Genomic DNA, 26,644 nt, shown 5'->3' with positions numbered 1-26,644 from the left:
ATCATATTTTGTAATGTACCAAAATTATTATTATTTCATTCCATTCCGTTTAAAATATACCAAAATAAACCTCAACGAAAATAAAAATATCGTAGCTCCAAATGTTTTCGCGAAGGCATATGGCGGGTCACCCGGTTACTTATGATTCCAGGTTCTGGTAATGCCTATGGGCGCTTGTCCACTACCCGGAATTTTACCGTCCGGCAGTCCGGTTTTGAAAAATGAAAGCGACTACGACAGTTTAGCGTGATCGAATTTACGCGCAACGTGTTCACGCACCGATCAAGAGCACCGATTCGAAAAAAGATGCACAAGCCAATCGTCGTTTTAAAACGCTAACTGACGTGCCGGACGGTAAAATTCTGTGTAGTGAACAAACGCCCTATCTTTGTCAGTAAATTCATTTTAGTTAACGTTTGACGGCATTTATGCTGTGACATAATACCACCAAATAAAAACTAAACTTCCTTGAAACTTAGACATATAGAATTTCGCCGCTACGGTTCGGATTGTCTGCCAATCATTTGTATATGTGTATCAGCTATAAAAATCCTTTTTAACACAAGACCTTTTATATAGCGGATTCGATCACGTGTTTGATAATTGTAAATACGTGACTTTTTTTTATTTATTTATCGCTAGGTACTTTACTTTTCCATGATTTACAAAATACAAGATATTTCGGATAATCCGCCATACGGTTTATCGGATGCCGGTACATCGAGAGTTTGCTGTACTTACCTATCAGGCAGCTAAATGAGTAATTTCCACTGAGTCATCGTTTCGTGTTATTTAAAAAAATTCAATTGCAATTCAAGATGGGAAATATAGCCTCGAATTTAAAACTAAGAATACAGTTATTAGTAATTACCTCTACAGATAATCAGTCATAGAAAAATTCAGGTGGTAAAAGAGTCGTGAATAAAGAAATTATTTAATATCAAAGAATCATTTTATTTTATTTGCCTTGACACTAATCTACTAGAAAAAAATATATTTTAAGATTAAAAAAATATAATCCCTGAGTTCTACATATCTCTACATTTAAAGCTTATCAATGTAATGATCTTTTGTATTTTTTATTTGGCCAAGAAAAATATCAGTTATTTTCTTTTTATAAAAATAAACAAAAAATAGGTCGATTTTTGAACTTGATTATTTAATCGTTAGTCATTATGAAGTTAGTAGGACATCAACCCACTACTACGTTTTTGTGAGAACAAAAGGAGGATTTTCCTTCGTCTTGCGCCTGCAGTACTCCGATCGTTAACGCTGATGCAGTTGGTCTTAGAAAATATGCTCCGATAGCACCGATCATTGGGGGGTCGAGGTATTTCTTCCCCTTCGTCGTTGAGAAATTTAGAATGGCTTATAGATTCTGAAAATCTTAATATAGAAGTTAATGACTGAAGATTTGATTTTATAATATTAAACAATTAAAATATCATGTTGACACTGATTCAATCTGATGCAGGGCCCGAAGCACCATTGGGTGCAGAAAGGAAAAAGAAAAGGTAACAAAAAGTCTCCCAATGTTAAAATATATATAATATTATATTTTGGTTTGTTGATTAGTGATGTATGCACTTAAAATTACTTAACGATTATTCATGATAATTTTCTAATGCATGGACATCATCAATAATTTTCTATTTGTATTTATATTTGGCGTGTCCTTTTATAGATTATGCTTTTTAAAAATGCATTTGTTTTTTGCGGTTTGCTGACCTAGTATAGAGACATTCACGACCTTCGTTCCTATTGCAAAATGACATATTGCAACGAATTTTAATTAAGCACAATTGCCTGTCAATCAAATTTGGCGTATCGCATTAATCACAATTGAATGATATTTATAAAAATACTAAAAAAAATAACGAACAAAAAATGTTGATGGACAGCAATATTTAAAAGGAGAGAACAGCATTAGTTTAAGTCGTTCATATTACACTGTTTTTTAGTGTCGAAATTTTTGTTTTTATAAATGCTGCATTTGCTCCATTTTGGAGTTATTGTATGGAGAAGTCTATTGAGGTAGGAATATGGAAGTCTTTTACAGGGCTGTAAATGCCCATCTCCATATTCTCATCTCAATAGACTTCTTTATATATGTTGAAGTATCAATTAAAATCATTAAATTATTTCATGGTGTGTATTCATTTGCATTTTAAATTATATTATTTCAACGGCGGCTGATACTTATTCTTTACTAATAAGATAATATTATGATATAAGTATAAATGTTATGTTTGATTGGCGTGATTTAAATGTAAATGTAAATTGGTTCCGGGTTCATTTTCTGACATGATATATGTTTTGTAGATTTTTTTTTAAATTTCTAAACATATTGGTATGAAGGAATTCACCGACTAAGTACAACGGAATTAAAAATAAAAACAAATTTTATAAACATCATAACTTCTTTATTTATGGTCAGGATATGCCTTTTTCTAATCCTTTAATTAGCGATTGAAAACATATTAAGTTTTTTAAATTTACTAGTTTGACAAAAGTGTTTAGACGCTTCGGTCTAAAAATGATAACAAATTCGAACCATTTCCTATTTAATTTTTAAAAAAATCTTCGTTTTTCGTTCATGTTATACACCTTAACTTGGTTTGCCAATGACCATGAAAAATATCACGTCTTTTGGATTGGCTGAAATAAAACAAATGAAAGAGTAAAATTACAACTTTAATCCGAATTCATCATATCACTGGAAAAAAAACTACGCTGCACAAGAATTTTAATCCAAATCCTCTGATAGATTAGTGAAACAAAATATAGCGATATAATAGAATCATATGAACGGATTCCATGCCACTCCATTCGTGGAATGTCGGAAGGAAATAATACGCTGCTTAAAAATCTTGTATAATAATTGTAAAAATCTAAATTTTATCTATGGTATAAGTTTAACCATTCTGGTATATGCCAAAATGAGACATACGCCAGCTGCATCATCATACTAGTAAATATACATACTTATGTACGTGGAAAAATATCATCTCCTTAGGCTAGATGCTACAATATCAATATCTAGCATACAATAATAGGCACGAGACAATAATTAAAATTATTATTGTAATTATGTGATCGTTAAAGAATGGCGTCCCTGTGCTCCAATTTATTTACAATAATATTAATAAATGTCTTTCATGTAAAACTTAGGTATAAATATTGCCTATGTTTTCCAACATAATAAAAGTCAGTTATTTTATTGATTTAATTTATTTCCGATGAATATATTTTTTAAATATTAAAATAAATTGAAAGAAGAGATTTTGAAATTCTTCTTCATGGGTTCATCTTTGTGATTATTGGTTCGCTTCTTCCATGGTCAGTCTCCACCCGTCTCTGTCCTCCGCTCGTCTCTTCAGCTCGGCTTACCCGCTACAGTTCATGTCGGAGATAATTTGGTCCATGTAGATTAAGCGGGTCGTCCTCTGTAGTTTGTGCTATCGTACATGCCTTCCGCAATCGTTAGAAGTATGCCTGGGTAGATTATGTATGGTCTATCCATTTGACTCGCTGTAGTGTTACTTTATTTAGTAAGCACTTAGAATCCCCAACCCTGCTTAATATCTCGTTGTTCCCTACATGTTCTGACCAATGAATCCCCATCAATCGTCTGTAGCACCACATCTCAAAAGCCTCCAGCCGACCCCCTTAGAAATTGGGCAGTTGGGATAATGTAAAAATAGTAGGATTTTTCAAAGATTATCATCTAATTATTGGCCTTAATCATGTTGCGTATTTTTTTTTACCGAAATACAGATTCACAGGCATTTTTGAATCTACGAATGTTAATTACACATTTTTTCACATCCGGCCATTTTCGAAAGAATGCTAGTGAAAGTGAAATTTTAAACAGCATTATTATTATTCTATACTCTTCGATTACTGATACATAATTTAGTTTCACAATTTCACATATTCTCTAACGATTTATTTTGACATGCTGACTAATCATCATTATCCACATGAAACCGCATTTCAAGAATTGTAACTTTTGTTTGTTATTTATTGTGTTAATGTTACTTAATTATTAACCACAACGATGGAATTATCTCGAAATCTACTTATAAAAATAAATAAAAAAACACATTTACATTTCATTTGACGAGATTTGCCTAAAACATGTTCCAAATAAGAAAAAAAATAATTGTGCAATAGTGAACAATTTGTAAATATGCGTGCTTTACTGAAGTGACACAGTAAATGGCAACTAATTCAAAATTTAGTTAAAATACAATTTAATTTATTTACCGTATCCTAGAAAGGGTAATATGAGCTGGGAAGGCGTATTTATCATATCTCTCACTCCTTTCAAGAACGTCATAAATAAAAAAAACGTGATTTTTCAGGAGAACGTTTTTAAGGTTTAAAAAAATTACACAATGTATTAAAAATAAATATCAAGCCACTGTGCAACAGATCTTTTTTGGTAAAACCTGAAGGTTTTTTCTCCATTTGAAAAATATTTAGTATACTTATTTAAGAAAAAATTAAACAATACCCTTTCTTCAAAATGCAAAAAACAACACTTTCTGCCCTGTAGCGGGTAAATATTAAGTTTAAAATATGCCTTTTTTGCTGGGATATAGTGCATTTTCTATCCATTCCTAAAACATGCACAACTGAAAATTGATGATTTTTGATTTGTGACGTTCTTGAAAGGAGTGAGCGAAATATTAACTTATATTTTGTTTGCATAATAGAATGTAATATTTTCAATACGGTTTAGTTTTAAATAAAATATAAAACAGATACGTTCTCTGAACACCGGACGGCCTAACCCAAGACTTAGTACTTCCAGCAACAGCTCCAGATATGTATTGATACCCCAATTCCCAGTGGGAATACGGAAATTTTTGTATATTAAAAGCATTGTTAACATTATGGTATGGTAATATAACACAATCAATAAAGACTCACCCATCATAACTAAAAATCTTCCCAATGTCATTCATTTGTCTTCTTTTTCTCTTTCAAAATTTTATTTTTGTTTAAATGTCAGACCGTAAAACTTTCATTTAAATCTACATTTGACCTGATGATGGAATGATTATTTTGAAACCGGTAGTCACGAAGTAATGTTTTTTAAAGTGGTACTATACAATGTGAACGATGAATGATAAGGAGAGATGAATGATGAATGATGAGGATAAGAAAATCTGTCTATTTACATGGCTTTATTTATGTATTTACATTTCATAAAGGTTTCTTCTTATAAAATACTTACGAATTCAACCATAGATTTCACTGACGATACAATGTGCAGTTAATATTTTCAACATTTTGAGTGTGTTCAAATAATTATTCACAAATCTGGATTATCTCCAATTATAGGAGGATTTTTCATATTATTTTTTGAGATCTCATCAAAGATGAAGAAGAATATGAAGGTCTGGGCATTTACGGGGCTGACGACCGTCATATGCTGGTTTAAGTGATTACTTTACACACGTGTAACAGTCACCAATTCTACCCATTATTGACAACTACACTACTCAAATTCTTGGAATTTCTATATACGTGAACCAATTTTGAAACATTGTTCATGAATCACTTGAACTTCACTAAAGACATCTATTGGTGAGATGAAAAGAAGCTTTTTATTGCGCAGAAACTCTTTTATTAGTGTATGAGATCCGAACCCTGGATTATAATCACACACATGAGAAACGCCAGAAAATATCATTTTCATTTTTATCATTTTAGCGTATAATTTGACCAGATAATTTGTTTATTTATTATCTCCAATTGTAGGAGGGTTTTTCATATTATTTTTTGTCATCTCATAAAAAATTAAGAAGAATATGGAAGTCTAAGCATTTATTTATTTTCAGTTGATGCATAAATAAATTACTCCGAAATTAGAGCAATGTGGTTGCAATCATGGGTTGAATGGTGAATATTACACAGTGTATAAAATGATCAGCCAATGATAGGTCGAAAGCCCTGTAAATATCTAGACATCCATATTCCCACCTCAAATATACTTATTTAGCTATTTGATTTAAGATTTGTACTGACATTTCTTGGTGGAACTGCACTTTATACGATAACATTACAACTTTTTACTTTTATCCATTTTTATTTTATTTGACCAGTGACCGGATGTCATCATTACCGACATCAGTCTGGTGATATCGGTTACGATGAAACCCAGTCACAGGCCAAATAAAATAAAAGTGGAAAAAACTTTGAAAAATTATCTATGTTAAGACATCAATAAAAAATCTTATGTTTATTATTATTATTATATAAATACAACCACTGTGAATGTCTGTACAAATTCATTAAAATGTTTTTTTTTTAAATGTACCTTTATAGATTGATCTGGTCGTATTTAAAAGTTTATTTATTTATTGTAAGATCTTAGATATTGAATAAATGTACGACAACATCACGAGCAGTCTCATAAACACACACATACAGGTTTGCACAAAATTAATGACCCTATCGGAAGATGTTATAATTTTTGCAAATGGCGTCGTACCTACATCAATAATATTTGACGTTTGTGAACTAAACAGCTGCAGTATACAGATTGATGAAACGGGCACAAATATATTATATCAATACTGGCGGCAGCCATTTGACGGATTTTATATATTTTACTTTACAAAAAAATATTAAGGTCCAAATAAAGATTTACATTACTCAAAATCTTTTTTTTTATTGAGTAAATCAGTTATTTAAAAACAAAACTGAAGGGAATTTTTGTGCTACCTGAATCTGTTTGCATACTACAGCTGTCTAGTTCACAAATGTCAAATATGATTACGACACAATTTGCAAAAATTATAACATTTTTAGGGTGATTAATTTTGTGCCACCCTGTACTTACCCATGGTGCAGATAACTTATATTTATAGTTTAGTTCTCCGTAATTATTCAAATGCTTTGCCGCAAGGTAATAATTGATTGCCGTTTACGAATTTGATTACCGAAATAACATTGCTGTATAAACACCAGTTGAACAAAATAAAATTGAAAAACTATAGATGTAGTGGATAAGTAATTTGAAATTGCTTCAATTATATACAGACGTTTTCCAACCATTGATACAGATTTTGGGGACTCCAACTTATACTGAATTATTTTTGTTTATGTATATTTTCAACTGAAAATGTCGGCGTTCAAAAGGAATTGAGAGAGCGTTTAGGACTAGCAGGGTCCGCATTTAATAGTATGAAGGCTGTCTGGCGATCGGATTTATACTCGGTGAATATTTAATACCGTATATACAATGCCTGCACAGCTCCTGTTCCCTTATACGGCTGTGAAACATAGCACCTTACAAGGGCCCAGAGCAGCCGTGTCCTAAGCTTTGAGAATAGGTGTCTGCGGAGAATTTTAGGCGTGCGGTGGTTTGACTTTGTAAGGAATGAAGAGATAAGGCGTAGGTTGCAGCAAATCTTGGTCACAACTGTTGTCAAGAAAATGTGATTCAGTTGGCTTGGCCATGTACTCCGCACGCCTCCCCTTAATCAAGCTTGCCTCTTTTACAAGGCATCAGGTTCGCGCCGCCCAGGACGACCACTGCTGACAATTCGTCGGCAGTTCTCGTCAGAACTTCGGGACACGGATTTGAGTTGGAAGAAGGCAAAGGAGCTGGCAGCCGACAGAAAAACCTGGAGACATTTGTGGACTCCATATGCTCTTCTTAGGGAGCGGATATGGTTAAATGACTTATTCTTAACTTGAGGCTTTAGGCTGGTAGTTGACCAAACGCAATGAAAATTTCTTTCCACTCCGACCTGAAAAACATCCTTGTTGGGATAACTAAGTTGTAGAAAATTATATCTCAAATTTGGAAATAATCCAAGATGGCGTCTATCGCAACAGTGTTGGAGTCTCAAAAATCAAGATTTAAACATCCATTGACCCTCTGAAAAGATTACAAACGAGTTTTTGTATTTATAACGACTACAGTATATAATACCGTCAGATACAGTTTAATACATATTAGTGTTTAAACATGTATGTATATATTATAAAGCTATGTTATTTCAATTTCAATTTCATGTTAAATTGATCGATGTTTTGTACTATCTATGAAGAAGAATTGAATAAAAACATTTATTTTCATAATTAATTTAATAACTGTTATTTTTAATATATTGTATGCATTTTCCAATATTAGTGTTTGTGTAGATGAAAAGGACAAAATAATACATTGTTATTGAAATGAATTAACTATAACGCACTTTGAAGTATTCATTTATTATTATTTTTTTTGTTGTTGACTTCTCATCAAAGATGAAGAAGAATATGGAAGTCTGGGCATTTAGCCCCGTAAATGCCCAGACTTCCATATTCTTCTTCATCTTTGATGAGATGTAAAAAAAATAATATGAAAATAACTCCTGTAATTGGAGATAATCCAGATTTTGTGAACAAGTATTTGGACACACTCAAAATGTTGTAAATATTCATTTATTATTTATTTAATTGTATTCTTAATTTTTAATCTATATATTTAATTAACAAGAAACAAGCTATTATTTGAATATTTTGAGTAAGTATTGTATCCCCTTTTTACTGGAAAACCCTTTTTGTCAAATTCCTAGATTACGGAAAATAATTCAATTCCTTATACATTTTACACCTATACCGGTGGAGTTATTACTCAATTTAGTAACTTAATTTTTGTCTAGAAATCATTAAAACATAACAGTTACGAGAATAGTTGTTATGACTTTTTAATGTTTTTTTTAAATATAGAGGGTTTAAGAGGGGGTTTTTAATGTTTGGTTTTTCGTATCTAGGATACAATAAACATTATGCCATGTAAATAGAAGAAAAATTCCGAATTCTACATATGAGCAAAGAATTCCTGTATGTGATATGCGTTGAATTGAAATAGCCTGATTACGTATTATCGGTAATTGTTTTGCACATATATTTTTGAATAAAATCAAGGTTTAATACATAGTAATGTACTATAAGTGTTTATTCAAGTTGATCACCTTATAAATCTCGGGTCCAGAAACTCGACAAAATAAATTACGAGAGCTGGTCAAAGATTCAAACTAGTTTTTATTATTTACGTGTAGTAAAATAAAGCGCAATTTAAAGAAGGAAGGTGGCTCAATATCTCACATTTATTATTTATTGATATAAAACATCAAATGAATTATAATGAAATCTTTACGATAAAAATGAAATCTTTCAGCTAAATTTCTCTCATAGAGAAAATGAAAACATTTATTTAATCATGTATAAATGGATGGCTATAAATAGGGCATAAGTAGGTATAGCAAAGAATTATTCAAAAATGTAAATGTTTTAGCCAGTTTAATCTTGTTTTGTGACAACCTTTTTACATTGAAGTCTTTTATTATTTCACAAATAAATTAATTTCATTGATATTTATTAGACAGATTGAGGCCTTATTCTGAGTAATAGAATTCTGTAAGCTTCCGGCAACGCTGAGAGCCGGACATTATTAGCCCAATTGAAAAAAAAATATAAAAATATGTATTGTAAAAATAATATGTAATTTTTTTTTACTTCTTACCTTTTATTGTCAAAATCATATACGTATTTCGAAGAAAAATTGTGTTTTAAGAAAAAAATTAAATTGCGTCAAATGTAATGTCAAACGGCAATGGGTTAAAAAAAATTAAGTTGTGATTTATCGAATACTGGGTCTTAAATAACTATTATTATTAATAACTTTATTTTTATTTCTTTGAATTTATACAGTTATAGAAATGTCAAACATATTTCATTATACTTTGGATACATAAAATGACTTCGTTTTTTGATCCACTCACATTTTTATTAAAAACCAACTAGTTTCGGCAACAACCTTTTGCCCTTTTCTGGGTTTGTTTTATGAATCTTCAGGATTTGTTTATATACTACGTAAGTGCGCAGATACATCAAATGGGCATTCATTCGGCTAAGATTCTTAGTATTTTTTTGTTGTTGTTTTATAATACACCTTACCATAAACACCTATCAATAACCAAACTTCCGATATTAACGAAACGAAGGCAAGAACCGCCTTCACGTGAATGCTTACAGATAACAATCGGCGATTGTAGTTATTTTTACCGCACTTAAGCTCATAAAAAAACAGATCAGAAATTATACATACTTTGAACTTTGAAGCAAATAATATTGTAAAAAATATGTAACCATATAACTATCAAGGAAAATATCCAAGGTTTACTGGACATGAACTGTATTTTAATAAGAAACAAATGCTAAGACGTATCATTCCGTTCAATGTCCGCTATGTACCGCAAAAATCACAATGATATAAAAGACCTAGTTTTCTTTTATAATTGTTAAGGGGCGGAGGCTCTGTCATTGGTAGTCTAAATCCTGATTTTAGGTAGTCAGAAATTATGTATAATGTTCTGTTCTAGGCTGAAGAATAGTTTGTGGTATTCTTGTGAGAAAAAACCGATTAAATTATTTCAACCTAATTGAATTATACTTTGTTTATAAACTTATATTTGGAACTTATGTAATACAACTATCTACCTTTTTAGATCTTATAGCATGCTATTACATTAAACATAATATTTATTTTTGAATTTACTGGGGCTACTTTCATTATTCTGACATGTTCTCGTTCGTTTTTTTCACTCCTAGTTTCTTAATGTTTTCGTCATTGCCTGAATTAAAATGAAATATTTGAAATCTAAAATAACACACAAATATTTAATGTTATATTAATAATAATAAATAAAAAGGTGCTTTGTGTTTGTTTACCTTTCTTCTTGTGCGGCAGTTATTAGCCTTTACAATAACAAGTGTATTGTGTATGTGCGTACATAATAAATATTATAGGGGAACTTGTAGTGCATAAAACAATTTTCATGATTTCATTAAATACTGGTACAGTAATATTGTTTCAGGTTTGGGTTTGGATAAAAGTAGGTATGATAGTTATTTTAACATATTTTAGGCTTTTGAAACAAACTTTAGATTATTACATTCAAGTAGTAATAGTTTTTTTTTTAAATTTGGACGCAAAAAGTTTAAAACGATGGGAAAATATATTCTTAGATGTATTAAATGTACGACCTTAAAAGTAATGGCCAAATAACCTAATTTTGTTTTATAAGAACATTTTAGGGAGGCATATACCGGAATATAGATGCAAATGATTCCTGAAGTGAATAAGGCAATATATGTGTACTTATATTGATATTAGCCTGGAGAAAATATCTTGACGGACTGTGTGGTCCCTCGTGGTCGCGTGGGTGACAACAACTAGATGGATGGATCTGGTCGAAGTCTTGTCAGTAGCAGATGCCGACGAAACAGTACATGAGGAAGATCGCTTAAAGGTCATTCTCCACCACAGGAGCTGGTTTAAGAGAAATACAATAGAAGAATCTACCGATAGAATTTATTGTACAAAAATTATAAAAAATAAAGTATTAGTAGTATAAAATAAAGTAAAATAAGTATAAATCCTGCTGAAGAATCAACACATCAGTGTATTTTTAGAGATATGTACGATAATATAAAATAAATAAAACAAAATAAAACAATATAATAAATAAGTCATCTAATATGCTAATTGGCCCATAATTGTGAGAATAAATTGCAAAATTGTCGCCTCCTTCAACAACATTTATCCATTAATAATTTAGGATGCTATAAATAGGAACCTAGGTTTTTTTTACCACCTATATCAATATGGGAAACAATATTTTCTTATTTAAAAACATTCAAGGTACAACGTTTTCCCCCACCTGTTATAATGAGCACATGTGTATGTATGATCCATACACGAAGAATTCTCATAATACATCGATTAATCCCTTCCCAGCCATTTCAGTATGGCAATATACATCTTGTATGGGTGTTGTTTGTATGTGTGTATGTGTGTGTTGCGTGCATATAGCTTTATGAGACATTATTGATAGGGACTCCGTATTTATATTATGCCTTTGATTGAATTATTATTATATAATGCTAATGAATTACGCTAGCGAATTGTCCCGGAATGATGACCAGTTTCCTAGTGCGCACTTGCGAGTACATATATTATTTTCTTGAATGTTTTTTGCTGATACTTTGTGGCACATTTTATAAACTTTATTAAATAAAACAACTTTGTTTTTAACCCCTTTTTTATTGGTACATTTTTTCCAATCTCAGTTCTGTACATGTTTAACCCTGATGATGACAAGGTTCTTGTCAAAACTAGTTGGAGAAAAACTGTATTAATAAAAACGTGGTTAAAAACAAAGTTGTTTTATTTAAAAAAAAACACATATTATTATCTGAATATATATTTATTATTTTATTTTTTAACCTGCTGAACTTTAGTAGGTTGATGTCTTATTGCAGAATCTTCTTCAAACCCTCATCCGCACCCGATGGTACATAGGGCACTGCATCATATAAACGCAGCGTTATCTTGATCGTTAACACATGAAGGAAAGGTGATCACCCCTTTACTTAAGGTACCAGTCCAGGGTAATATTGAATAAATATGAGAGTGAAAAAATCACTTATATTTATTTGACCCCCCCTGGGATTCGAACCCGGGACCTCCAGTACGGTAGCCGAGTGTGCTGACTATTACACTACGGAAGCGAATTTAATTGCATAAAATTCTGAGAAATATGTAAAGTACATAAGTATTCTAAAGAAAGAAATACAAAAATATGTTTTTTTCTTCTTCATGCATTCCTTTTTGAATTCATTACTTCCTGTAAAAATTGTTTTAGTATAATTTCTTTTTTATAAAAAGTCACCTGTATTTTAAGTAAAATATAAATTATTTCATTTTGAATTTGTATAAAATGATAGTTAACTCGTATTTTGAATTTATATAAAACGATGGATAACTCGCATTTTTGTTAATATTTTTAACAACCATTTTCTTCGAGCTGGATTTACAATTTCGAAACAGTAATCTTAATTATACCATAACTCAACCCATCAAAACCTCCTATATACCACAGCACTATCAGACTGGAATAACTTGCCAAGATAAGTTGTCGATTCACAACGGTTAACCAGTTTAAAATCATCTTAAATGTTTTTTGAAGAAAGAAGATGGTACAAAAAATAGAATGTACGTATACCCACCAGGCAAGCCTGCCTATTATTAAATAATAATTATCTTCTTTGAAATAATCGTAACGGTTATAAAACAACCATTTTTGAACTAAACAGGCATATCAGTCGGTTCAATTATCCTCTAAACAGGTTCATAATAAGCTATTTTTTTCTTCAACAATGCATTGTTTTGCCCAACGTATATATACATTATAGTTTATTTTTTCGCTGTAAATCGATCGATTTCACTAACAAATCAGTAAACAAAAAATATGATTATAACATAAACTCAACCATAGGTTTTGAAAGAAAATGGAAATATTTTATTTATTGAAATTCTTGTACAGAATAAAAGTATAATGGCTGGCTTTTTGGTAAAAAAACAGTTTCTTCCAATCAACCAACAACAGACCAGTGATCTTGGTCATTATTTGAACTTTATACAGCCGTTTAAAATTAAAAGACGTAGTGCTTCAGCATTATATAAATGAAAATAAAACATAAATATCAATTCATCACAGTATGAATGAACAAATAATTACAACATTGTGTATTAATGAAAATGTGAAAGGGTGAAAATAAAGAAGGCAAAGCACCATTATTTTAAATTATACTCAAACCTCTTTTTGTTGTTAGGGAAAAAAGTGACAATAAATGATTTACCATAACTTAAGAGCTTTATACGCGGATTCAACTGAATTGTTTTCACTTGAAGCGTGCAGCGGTGGGAAGTTGGTTATTATTCATCATAACATGAGAACTAGTTGATGTTTGGAACAACCCGCTCAGTCTGAATACAGACCCGGTCGGTGATGGTCATTTCTGGTATATGTACTAGTGGCAATGTAATGCACTTACAGTGAATAGTAGTAACCAGTAATACACCTCGTTCACCATTTGTGCGTTTTTGGAAAAAAAGTTTATCGTTTTTACCCATCAACGAAACAAAAGTGCACGGATTTATAGTACGATCGACATATCTCTATGTTTGATATCGCTGGTAAATTATTTTTCAAATACAATCCCATTTTATTAATGTAATTCGATATGTTATACATATTTTTATGAAAACTTTATTTCGAGTATTTTAGCAAAACATTATATCAATAAAAAATACACTGAAATGGTAAAAATTTGACTGTTATTTTAGAAAAATCTTTAGAGATTTTATTTTGGCTAATTATTTTGCCTTGTACATCTTAGTAATTTTGAAATATTTTATAGTTGTATTAGATATACTCTCCTCATACCAAAGAAATAATAATATATTTTTTAAATGAAGTATTTGAGATAATATAAGTTACGTTTTAAACAGAATAAGTGCGTTAAAAATTTGAAGAAAATAATATATTGAAATGAATGAATTAACAACAAAATTATTAATTAAATTCATTTCAATACATTATTAAAAATATTTCTCTGTAAAATTAAATAATAATTACGGAATTTGCAAAAAAATGAATGTGTCATAAAAAAGGATTTAAAAAAATAGAAATTCGAGAAGTTTATTGAGCTCCTAAGCGAAAAAATTGTCTTTCTTTTTTCCAGGCAAAAATTGAAATAAATCAAATGGTTTGACTTTTTTTATTGAAATATTATTAGATTTACTTGATTTTCCATTCTAACATTTTATTGTCCTATGATTGTCTGCTTTGCAAAACAAACAATATACATATTTTATGTACGTTTAATGACAATTCTTTGCACCTTCATATTAAATTTACACAATACAGTAAGTATATCTTAAATACTTCGAGATATTATACGAACATCATTAAAATAAAGAGAATTTGAGTACAGGTTTACATTAAGGGATTATTTCAATATCCTACCTATGTACTTCGAGCATAAAGTGCATAACATCACAAATTTTACGACGGAATGTAGTAATTTACTATGAAGACAATAGTATGGAATAAAGACAAGGCACTGACAAGCAAATAAGCGTAGGTAAAAATGAGTTAAGAATTTATTGAAATTCAGAGTCGGGCTTTATTAGGTTCGCGTCCACTTTGTCTCTATTAGATTTTTATTTTCAAACACAGGTTGCTCACCTGAAAAGCTAATGCTTACCTGAAAATAATGTTGAATAGTTAATACGTTGAATTTATTGTACGTAACACAAATGCCAATTAATATTCATAAATGTAATTTGTTTTTGTAGATCTTCCATTTTATCTTATATGTTTACCAGTCTGGAAGCTCTTATTAGTCAAGAAACAAGTGTTAACATAATAATATTTTATTTATTTATTTGTATAGTGCAGTAAATTCTACAGTAAAAATACAAAAATACTTAGATAACAATTCTTTAGTTTAAACCCCAACATCTAAAAATAATGAAATTGAAAGAAAAAAGCTGCATGTTTCTATTTCTATACTAATTCAATTCAATAATAATGGCAAAAATTATAATATCATAAATTATATATTGGTGTTGGAATTGTGTAGTAGAAATGTAAAAGAAGTTAATTTTAAAAATGTGGCTTAGTTCAAACTCATCTTCAATGCTTTTAAAATAGCGATAAAGTGTTGTCAATAGATTATAAAAGCAATATTTTTTTAACATTTAAAATAAATACCTTTTGGAATGGCGCTCGAGTTAATACTCTTTTTTGATTTGAATAAAAACATATGAAATTTTAGTAGAGTTAGGAACACTTTTTCAGTTATCCATTTTGACAGACGTTTTGAAAGATATTTTATAAATAAATAGTATTCCACATAAATAATCAGTACATTCTTTGATAATTTTTTTTAAACTTACAAAACTATTTATTTGTCGACTAATTATGTTCCTTAGATGAAATATTGTAAGTCTAACGTATCGACACCGCCTTAACAACCTAAAAACTGAATAAATTAATATCATAGTTTTTTATTTATACGACTAAATTCAACGGTCATTTTTATCCTTTTATAATTTAGCTTACCATTAAAAATTAAGCTCCAAATATGCAACTTGATCATTGATATATATATATATATATATATATATATATATATATATATATATATATATATATATATATATATATATATATATATATATATATATATATATATATATATATATATATATATATATATATATATATATATATATATATATATATATATATATATATATATATATATATATATATATATATATATATATATATATATATATATATATATATATATATATATATATATATATATATATATATATATATATATAGGAAGGTTTATCTACTCCAACAAGTTTTTTTTTTAATAAATAAAGGACTGATATATTACCATTAAGGTTTAATGATTTTGTTGCGGTATAATCTATTTTGAATAAACAAAACAAGAACAACTTTTTATATGCGTAGCGTATACCTTATAAATATTATCTACTTTTTTTAGCAGGCAGAAACTGGAATTCATTTTTTATTAGGTTCGTTATAGATAGGTACATTCTTTTGATATAATTATTTATATGTAAGTAGCTACATACACATCTACTGTGTTGTTTTGGAACGTACATGCTTTTATAGAATATAGTATACTTACATAATATATATACACACACACACATATATATATATATATATATATATATATATATATATATATATATATATATATATATATATATATATATATATATATATATATATATATATATATATATATATATATATATATATATATATATATATATATATATATATATATATATATATATATATATATATATATATATATATATATATATATATATATATATATATATATATATATATATATATATATATATATATATATATATATATATATATATGTTATCATAATAATATCATAATGTTATCATAATTAAAACTTTTATTTCCGTATGTAATTGAGGTCAAGTAGTTTACCGATTTAAACATTTTCAACAGGTTGTCCATATGCATTACGTGTATAATGAGGTACAAGTTACTGATTTTTGTTGGTGTTACTGTATTAAAGAAAAATAGGTGTTAATATAATCTATATAAGTATAAAATGAAAAGAATCTAGCGATAATTTTTTAACACGTTTATATCGAAGGATTGATATCATGCAATATGATTACTCTTTTATGAGATTTGAGTTTTTCGATTGCATTTCATTATATAAGATTAAAAATAAGTACATTTTTCTCTTTAATTTATAAATAAAATTAAGGAAAAAAACATCATAATAAAAGTGAAAAAGCAATTTAGATTATTTTCAATTCTAATATGATTATTCTCAAATGTTTTAAAATCTGGTTTGGAATTAAGTATATATAATAAATAATAATAATAAAACCCTTATCTGCACCCCAATGGTGCATAGGGCACTGCGACATATAACGCAGTGTTATCTTGAACGTTTATACACAAGAAGGAAAGGTGATCAGCCCTCCACTTCAGAGGGTAATACTGAATAAATATTGCAATGAAAAAATCACTTACATTTATTTGACCCCCCCCCTGGGAATCGAACCCGGGACCTCCCGAATGAGAATGGTAGCCGAGCGTGCTGACCATTACACTACGGAGGCAGACATATATAAAAGTATACATAAAAATGAAAATTTTAGGCGAGTGTTTTGAAATGTGCTTTCGACATGGAAAGCTTAGTGAGTACAGATTATTGTATGTTTAGATAGTAAATACATACATGTAAGATAAAAATGTACAAAATGTATTAAATTATGTCGTATATAAAAAAAGGACAAATAATATTTCACAGACAAAAAACTTAACACACCCAATTTATCTACTCCTTCTGCTAAAATATAAAATATTTACGCTTATTTAAATAGACCAATGTGATATAGCTTGTAAAACACGTATGTTCGATAGCTTTTTTCATAAAGTTTGGTTAAGGACCATCGAGTTTAAGCTATGTCGGCCGACTTAGAAAGTTTTTAATTAGTTTAAAACAATTTCGTTTTATGGTTTACCTTCGATAAATAAAACTGAATGAAAGTAAATGCACTTAATGTTGCATAACGTCAGCACATTAAACCTGTAGATGATCGTCGATACCCGCACGTCAAGATGCTCATACATAAATATGGACTCATTATCCATGAGCTTGATTTTAATAATGTATGTATGCGGTGTAACAGGATTCGATGGTAAACAATTTGAAATAGTAAAATGGTAAAATTGTTGAAAATAAAACATGTACATAATGGTTTGGTAATTGTGTGTCTTCCATTAAACAACTAATAAAAAATATCAAAAATTGTGACCAAATGTGAAAGTTTTTATGTTTTTTTAATTTGTAGTCAAAGTATAGATGATAATTAATATTCTAGATTTCTGATACTGGTCCTTCATACTTATGTGCACGTATAATAACAAACTAAAATAAAACATTTGGCTATTAAAACCAAGAAACTAAAATTACTAATCAACCTTTCAGATATAATACTTAAAAAGTACACTGTTTACATATTTACAAATCACTTATTTTGTTATCAAATTCCTTAAATCAATTGATTATTAATATAAAAAAAATGTATACGCATAAAAACTTAAAGGCATTTATATATTTTTTTTAAAATACGAATTAAGGCCTAAATATTTAAAATAAATAAGGTTGTTTTTTGAGCATCTGTAGATAGATAGATGATAATTTAAAAATATCTCCATAAGATCAGGTCTAAGTTATAATAACACTTTCTTGGGCCTTGAACAAAGAAGGAAGTACCTACACTCACGTACTCGTATCAAGTTTATGGTCAAATCAAGCTTCATTTTCCATTCTCGGCGAGAGATATTAACATTTGGGAACCATGAAAACTGTGTCATCCTAAAAAAAGAATTACAATAGTTAGTGGTCGATCTACTTAGAAGCCGATTAAGCTTGGTTTACCCATAACGACCGACGTGTTTTGTTTAAACGTGAACACTGACATATTTAGGAGCTTTACAGGCATTACGTTTATGTGAGTGTAATGCAAATATATTTAATTTCAACTAAAGGTAATAAAGATATGGTACATTAATTAAAAATTAACAAACACAAATATTATTGCTTAGAAAAAGTATGTAAATCCTATTTTTTATTTAAAAAATCACGTTGAATCAGGCTTTTATGTACTGTTTTTATAATTTTAATAAAAATAACCAATAACCACAATAATTTTAAGTTTTAGGTGCCAAAGAGTGTACAGCAACCTTTTCTCCGTATTGAGGGGATTTTTTAAATCTCATGTTTTATTTTTACCATTCATATAATAGTACATTTGATTTTAGTTTATTAATTTTTGAAAAAAAAACATAAATTTACCCAAGATCGGCGGTATTGAATGCATAGTTTTACTGTAAACGAAAAAATGACTGATATCGGTTTTGTGGAATAGTTCCAATCTTGACAATCTCCCACATCAAGATCAAGTTTGAGGGTCTCTGACAAAGAGCAATAAAAATAATAAATAAACTATATTATTAACAAAACTGTACAGTTTTTTTAGGTCACGTTTTATTTTATTTGCAGTTACGGCTACTTAATAACTAGTGTTTCATAAAAAAATAAACGTAATTTTTAAATAATATAACAATAATTTTTTCATATACAAATATATTTCTAGACCAGTGACCGGATTTTATCGTTACCGAAATCATGAAACAGGTGGGAGGCTAGATAAAATTCTTTGTTTTATACAAAACAAGCAAGGAGTTAAAAACTATGATTTTACAATTTTTCTGATAAAATGAATTATGATTGAATGAATTTGAATAGTGTGTTTAAATTCATTAAATTATGGTAAAGGTTACAAGTATGATTTTTAAAATTTTATTTAGAAATGGATTTTTTTATGTAAATTTAAATAATATATGGGTGAATATGAAATCGTTGGAGTTTTCAACTAACGGTTCTATATGTATACAACATTTTGAGTGTGTCCAAATACTTGTTCACAAAATCTGGATTATCTCCAATTACAGGAGTTATTTTCATATTATTTTTTGACAAAAAATAATATGAAAATAACTCCTGTAATTGGAGATAATCCAGATTTTGTGAACAAGTATTTGGACACACTCAAAATGTTGTAAATAAAATTATCTGGTCAAATTATAAGCTTAATAATAAAAATGAAAATGGTATTTTCTGGCGTTTCTCATGTGTGTGATTATAATTCGGGATTCGGATCTCACATACTAATATAAGAGTTTCTGCTTAATAAAAAGCTTCTTTACATCTCACCAATAGATGTCTCTAGTGAAGTTTTAGTGATTCATGAACAAGGTTTCTAAATTGGTTCATATATATAGAACTTCCAAGAATTTGAGTAGTGTGGTTGTCAATAATGGGTAGAATTGGTGAATGTTACACGTGTGTAAAGTGATCACTCAAACCAGCCTATGACGGTCGTAAGCCCCGTAAATGCCCAGACTTCCATATTCTTCTTCATCTTTGATGAGATGTCAAAAAAAAAAAGGTTCTATATGTATTTGTTATTAGAAAACACTACTTAAATTCATTCAATTTAAATTCTTTTTATAAGGAAAAAATATAAAAATCATGTCTATTACATAGAATTTTGTCTCTGATGATGTCGGTAACGAAAAAACCTGGCCACTGGTCAAATTAAATGTTTGATGAAAAAATTCAATGCTTTTTATTTTATTTTATAAAATGCAGTTCCACCATGAAATGTATTTTTTTAATAACACATTATTTCTTACTTATTTACTTACATATTGGTTACTTTAAAATAATTTAGTTGGTATATACTATAAAATAACTAAATATCTAATTAAAACTTAATAATAGTGTCGACAGTTTCGAAGCAAACTGCTTATGCCTCAAGACTAATTAAGAAATAGTAATAATGTTTTTTTCTTCATTCCTTGGTCGATACCGCTTTTTCATTAAAACTATTTTGATGTGAGGTGTTACGATGCGTTTAGTATGATTATCAAACACCGTATATAGTAAATATGCCGAATTAAAAAAAATTACCAATTAAAGTTTTAATTAACAATGGATAGATGTTTCCATAAAGTGACTGCCGAAACCATAAATGATTGATTATCTAATTCTAGGCTTTTGCTTAAAAATTGGTCGATATTATAATTATGTTATAAGATATTTAATGATTCTGGCACGATCAGGTATGCCAAATACTTAGCATACCTGATCGTGGTCAGGTTTGGAGTCGTAACAATCGGCCGGTATGTATGAGAAGATGCATGAACGTGGAAGAGGCGAAGAATGTTTGCAAAGACAGAGTGGTGTGGCGTTCTATTCTCTCAGGGGTACCCCGCAGGGGTAGGCACTCCTGCGGGGAAGCAGCGTGACGGTTAGTTAGTTAGTTGGTTAGTTTATAATGATTTTATAACAGAGTTATTTTTTAAGTTATAAAATGGAACAACAGGGTTAGTGATACAAATATTAATCATGTAACGACTTTGTTGATATCGTTAATTCCCAAGTGACAAAAAATCACTTTGTATGGACTTTCAAATGAAATCAATTCGTTCTAAACATAACTTTGAAACTTAACTCTGATTAAGTTTAGTTTCAAAGTTACGTTTCTTACTTTGTAATCAGTTGTATTATTTGATAACAAAATTTAAATATTTATTTCACCTTCATAAGCAAGTAATTAATTTGCAATTACGTATACATTTAACAACAGTTTTTTTTTCTAATTGTATACTTTTATTATTGTTTACAAAAAATATAATTATTACAATATTTTTTTGAACGAGAATGTTGCTTACATTTTGTACCGATTGTTAAGAACACACAATTAGAACAAGTAAAGTGTTGCTTCGATATTCAGAAAATCGATTAAAACCCATACCTGCAAAATTTAATTATTTTTAATGATTGAATACAACATTGATCAAAATATGTTTTGTTTAAAAGAAAAATGCTTTTTTTTCAGGGGGGTTTTTGTTTTGGAAGTACACGTAATTGAAAAACTGAACCATGGCTAATATTATGGAATCGTACAAAAGTTTCATGGAGTCTGCGAGTGGTGAGTAAATATAATATTTTGATTTTTTTCAACTAAATTTAATATGTTTATTTTCAAAATATTGTTTCCCCTTTAGATCATTTTGCACTTATAATATTTTCGGCATTTACTAAGAAATTATGTTTATTTTTTCGTGATTATTTTGTATCTTCACTTTTTCATTTAAAAGAGATAATATTTAATATAAACAAATACCCATTCCCTTGATCTTAGAATATAACTAGGATAAGGTCTGCTGTTTTGAGATATTCGTGTAAAAACGTAATATACAATAAAATATTACTGTAAAGCATGTACGTATGTATTTTAATCATTTTACTTGGAAAAAAGTTGATTGAGAAATAAAATAAAATAATACAAAACATCAATCGATGATTCGATCCAAGTAGGTGGATAAATCATTGAATCTTATTATCATAAAATCCCATTTTGTGTGGTAAACTTACAAAATGGGATTCATGAATTACGTTTTACGAAGTTTAACGTTTCGTAACTTATGAATTTCGTTTAACGACTGATTTTCGACCATACGTGTCATTTTATAGTCAGTTAATGGAAGCATCGGTAAAGCTGTTACTTTCCATCAGTTGTGTGGTGCTTGTCAATGTTCAATTTAAAGATTTCGAAAGATTTTTTTCCATCGAAACTTAGTCAGTAATAAAAAAAAGGTTGATAAATAGAAGCAAGTAAATGATTATGCTACTAGCGATCCATTATCTTATATTTTGACAGTCTACATCAAATGTTATAAAATTAAGCTCTAGTCGTGCAAATGTAGCGTCAGTCTTGAGGCAACCAATAGATAAGCAAATACATAGAGACAATTCATAAAATATTGAACAGGTAAGTATGGATATGAATATTACTAGAAATGTTAAACGATATTGGCTGCGAATGTATTTCGGTTTATATCGCCATGTTTTACATCGCTGGTAATTAAATACAGAAAGAGGATAGTACCTATATAAGGGATTAGATTCTGTTTTTTTTTCATAATTATTTTTTTAATTATTATTATTTTACAATTAATTCTGCGATACGTATAGTTAGTAGGTGGCGAATATTGTTTTCGAGAATTCTTGATAATATTGTCTACAACCAATCAATATTTTGAGAGTCATTGATAATAAATAAGTTCAAATAATCCGTTATTTTTTTAGAGAACGATTGTACTGTTAAGTGTAATTTAATATTTAACAGTAGTTATCACATGTTTTGTACAAGAGGTTGTCGAACTCTTTAAACTGGAATTTAATAAGAAAAAATAGACATGACCAAAGATATATCATTATCATTAGTGCGGAATTATCTTATCCGATTATTTGGAATTACTGCATAACACCACGGGAAATCAATAATGTACGATTATCTAATTAATACTCATTATTGCGTTTATTTTGCAGTCTTAAAGCGAACGATTAGATAAATAATATAGTGTTGATATCCCGCATATTAAGTGATGTATGCATGGATTGGTAATAAATAAAAATAACCTAAAGGTTATGTTATTTGAATGAGAGATTGAAGTACCAGGATGTAATATTTATGCAAACTATTAATGAGATCTTGGAAGAGATGGAAAAGTGGATAACGATATTGAAAAAAGAGTGAACGAAAAGTATATTATAAATGGTGAATTGTCATTGAGACACAACACACAAAACAGTGATTGAGAATCAAAGTGTGTTCGTCAAAGCTTAACGATGAGTTAATAATGAAGTGCTAGTCCTAACACGGATGTTTTTAAATCAAAATATAGAATTAAAAGGAATATACATATGATGAAAGTGAATGCCATCTTTAAATAAACGTGTGAAAAAATCGATGAATGATGGTGTTAAAAAATTAAACGAAAGAAATGTAAGTGTAAGCTAGGGCCAAATTAAAATAAAAAATTGGAAAAGTTTTTAAAGAGGGTTATTATAAGTTATTATTCGCTTGGCCTATTTAAATAGGCCAAGCGAATGATGGATCTTGAGAGAAGAATATGAAAGTATATTTGGTATATGGATTCAGAGGCAAAAAAGAATATTTAACAGTAAGAAAAATAGTCAATAAAACGTCTGCTTGTTAGGTCACGCGTTTTTTATATTTATTTTCGCTGTACTGTCACTTTTCTCCATTCATGGTTACGCCCCGCGCCCTGGAGGTAGGCTTTCCCACTGACAAGATGTCTGGAGTTTATTGCCGTTAGAGTTAAAGCTTTTATCTAGGATAGGTTGAAAATGTTTTAGTTGTATCAAAATATATCAGAAATACTTTATGCATTGAATGAGATTAACGATCATAATGGCTTGTTCATCATTAACACATTAATTTATTTCTGAATTTATGCGTAAATTATTTTTAAAGAGTAAACAAACGGGACGAATAAAACAAACATACATATTTTCTCTTAAATAACGCGGATGTATGCATTATTATTATCATCGAATAATTTTACAAATTTTATTAAATATTTGTTCAATTTATTATAATTTAAAATACAGCTGTAAAAAATGCAAAATGTCTTCAACTTTATATGATTATCAAATAATATACATTTTCACATAATATATTAAAAATGTATTTAAAGCATGTGCACGTATATATATTTATCTTATAATTATATAAAAATTACAAAACACTTTTAAAATGGAATTAAAATCCTTAAATAGATATAATAACAATTATTATAAAAACCGACGAATACAATATAAATACGTTTGTGCATATGACTAACTTTTTAAGTATGTATATATGGAAAAATGGATCAAACATGGTTATTCTTCAATTTTTATTTGATCGTAGAGATACTGCATCACAAACTATAAAATTATAATTTATATGATCGTTGCATATAAATGTATTTAACATTGTTGGGTAATATATCCAAAATCATACAAGGTTTATTTGGTTGAACACAATGTGGTCAAACACTCGGGTGTTTGATAATGTCCTAAGAAGACGAAACGCGTCACGTTTTAACATATTCATAAATAAATGTAGAATTCAACCAAATAAACCTTGTTTAATTTTGGATATATTACCCAACAATTCAATATGGAATTCTACCAACTGCCTGCAGTTACAATAAATAATTATTTAACATTTACTAATTAAGTAAACGAGTTTTCAATTTTTAGCTCCCATTTTTGTTTCAGAGCTAATTTATTGCAGTGTATGTGCATAAACATTTTTTAATTGAAATATTCTTAAATCATTATTATTAAACGTAAAGCGCTCTATTGCCACGCTTCTTCTTCTTCGTGTTGGTTGAGACTGCTTGGTCTGCTATGTCTTTCGACGAAGGTGCGTTTTACTACCACCTCTCAATCTATATCTTGGTCAGTCGTTCGGAAAGGCGGCGGCTCGAGGGTTTGGGATGGGCCACAGACTTGACCAGTAGGTATTTCGAATGTGTCTCGTGTATGCCTTTTTTCCTTTTTCTTGTTTCTTGTTTATTCTCCCCCATATCCATGTTGTCTAAACTACAAGTTGCATAATTTAAAATGAAATGGTAATAATTTATTTATTTATTGAAATTCTTCAGTTTCTTCTAATCACTTTGTTATATTCGGGGTATGTGAGCTTAATATATGGATATGGAGCTACATATTATGTTTTCAATTTGAGACATATTTTAAGATGTTTGTAGATTTTTTTTCTTCTAATGGCTGTTATATTCGGGGTATGCGTGCTTAATATATGGATATGAAGCTCTTATGTTTTCAATTTGAGACATATTTTAAGATGTTTATTTATAGATGTTTTGACATCTTCAACGTATTGTTTGTGAATTAGTATAAAGACACTCGAATGTGTTTTTTTCTTTCCCATTTAAACTTAATACTAACTAACCAACCATCACGCCGCTTCCCCGCAGGGGTAGGCAGAGAGAATAGAACGCCACATCACTCTGTCTTTGCAAACATTCTTCGCCTCTTCCACGTTCATGCATCTCTTCATACATACCCGCCGATTGTTACGACTCCTAACCTGACCACTTTCATTATTCTGCAGACGTCAATTTTGTATTATCAAGGTCTATTATAATCTCTTGACCCGGCCTGTTCCATGATATAATATGCCAGCAAGCGAATCGTGTAGGAGTTTGTTTCCATTTCTGTTTTCGTTTGTCCCCTTTTGTTAAATTGCGTTTCCAAGGGGATTTCAGTTTTCGAAGCTTCATCGCCTGAGCTGTTAGCGTTGATGGCAGTTTCACGTCGATTAGAGATTAGACTATTAACCTCATTCATAGCTCCTTTCCGTCCTGGTGTAGAACTGCACCAGCACTGTTTCGTGATATGCAATTGATCAAAGACATTTGTTAAAATATTTGTAAGGTTATGTTGATGGTTAAATTTATCGAAATATCTCCTTGTATTAAATGCATTTTAATAAACATGGTGTACGAAAGTTACCAAGGGCGACTGCTCTTATTTTGCAACGTGCAAAAGGCTAAATCGTTAAATTATTGGTAAGGTTCAACAGGGGATTGCCGTAATTCAAGTTCTGTGCATTTCCCGCCGGTTTTTGGTTAACTTTATGTCGATTTATTGATTTATATTTTGAAAAAAGACATATCCAAGCTGACTGGTTAATCTTGACCTTGAGAAGTGCAGTTATGGT

General features: G+C 29.3%; 1 protein-coding gene across 1 annotated transcript in view; it reads left to right on the top strand.

The window, feature by feature from the left end:
- The first annotated feature begins 13,837 nt into the window (after positions 1–13,837).
- Positions 13,838–26,644, top strand: part of LOC148310465 (very long chain fatty acid elongase AAEL008004-like) — a 28,393-nt gene continuing 15,586 nt past the window's right edge. The window contains exons 1-2 of the mRNA XM_088258381.1: positions 13,838–14,050; positions 21,941–22,033. Coding sequence (XP_088114507.1) covers positions 21,985–22,033 — 49 coding nt within the window. The 5' untranslated portion in view covers positions 13,838–14,050; positions 21,941–21,984. The remainder of the gene's footprint in view (positions 14,051–21,940; positions 22,034–26,644) is intronic.

This window comes from Brachycentrus maculatus, unplaced genomic scaffold (genome assembly GCF_059751285.1).
Source record: "Brachycentrus maculatus isolate JH-2025_06_01 unplaced genomic scaffold, ASM5975128v1 h1tg000093l, whole genome shotgun sequence".
NCBI lineage: Eukaryota > Metazoa > Arthropoda > Insecta > Trichoptera > Brachycentridae > Brachycentrus > Brachycentrus maculatus.
This window is presented reverse-complemented; position numbering and strand designations above follow the sequence as displayed.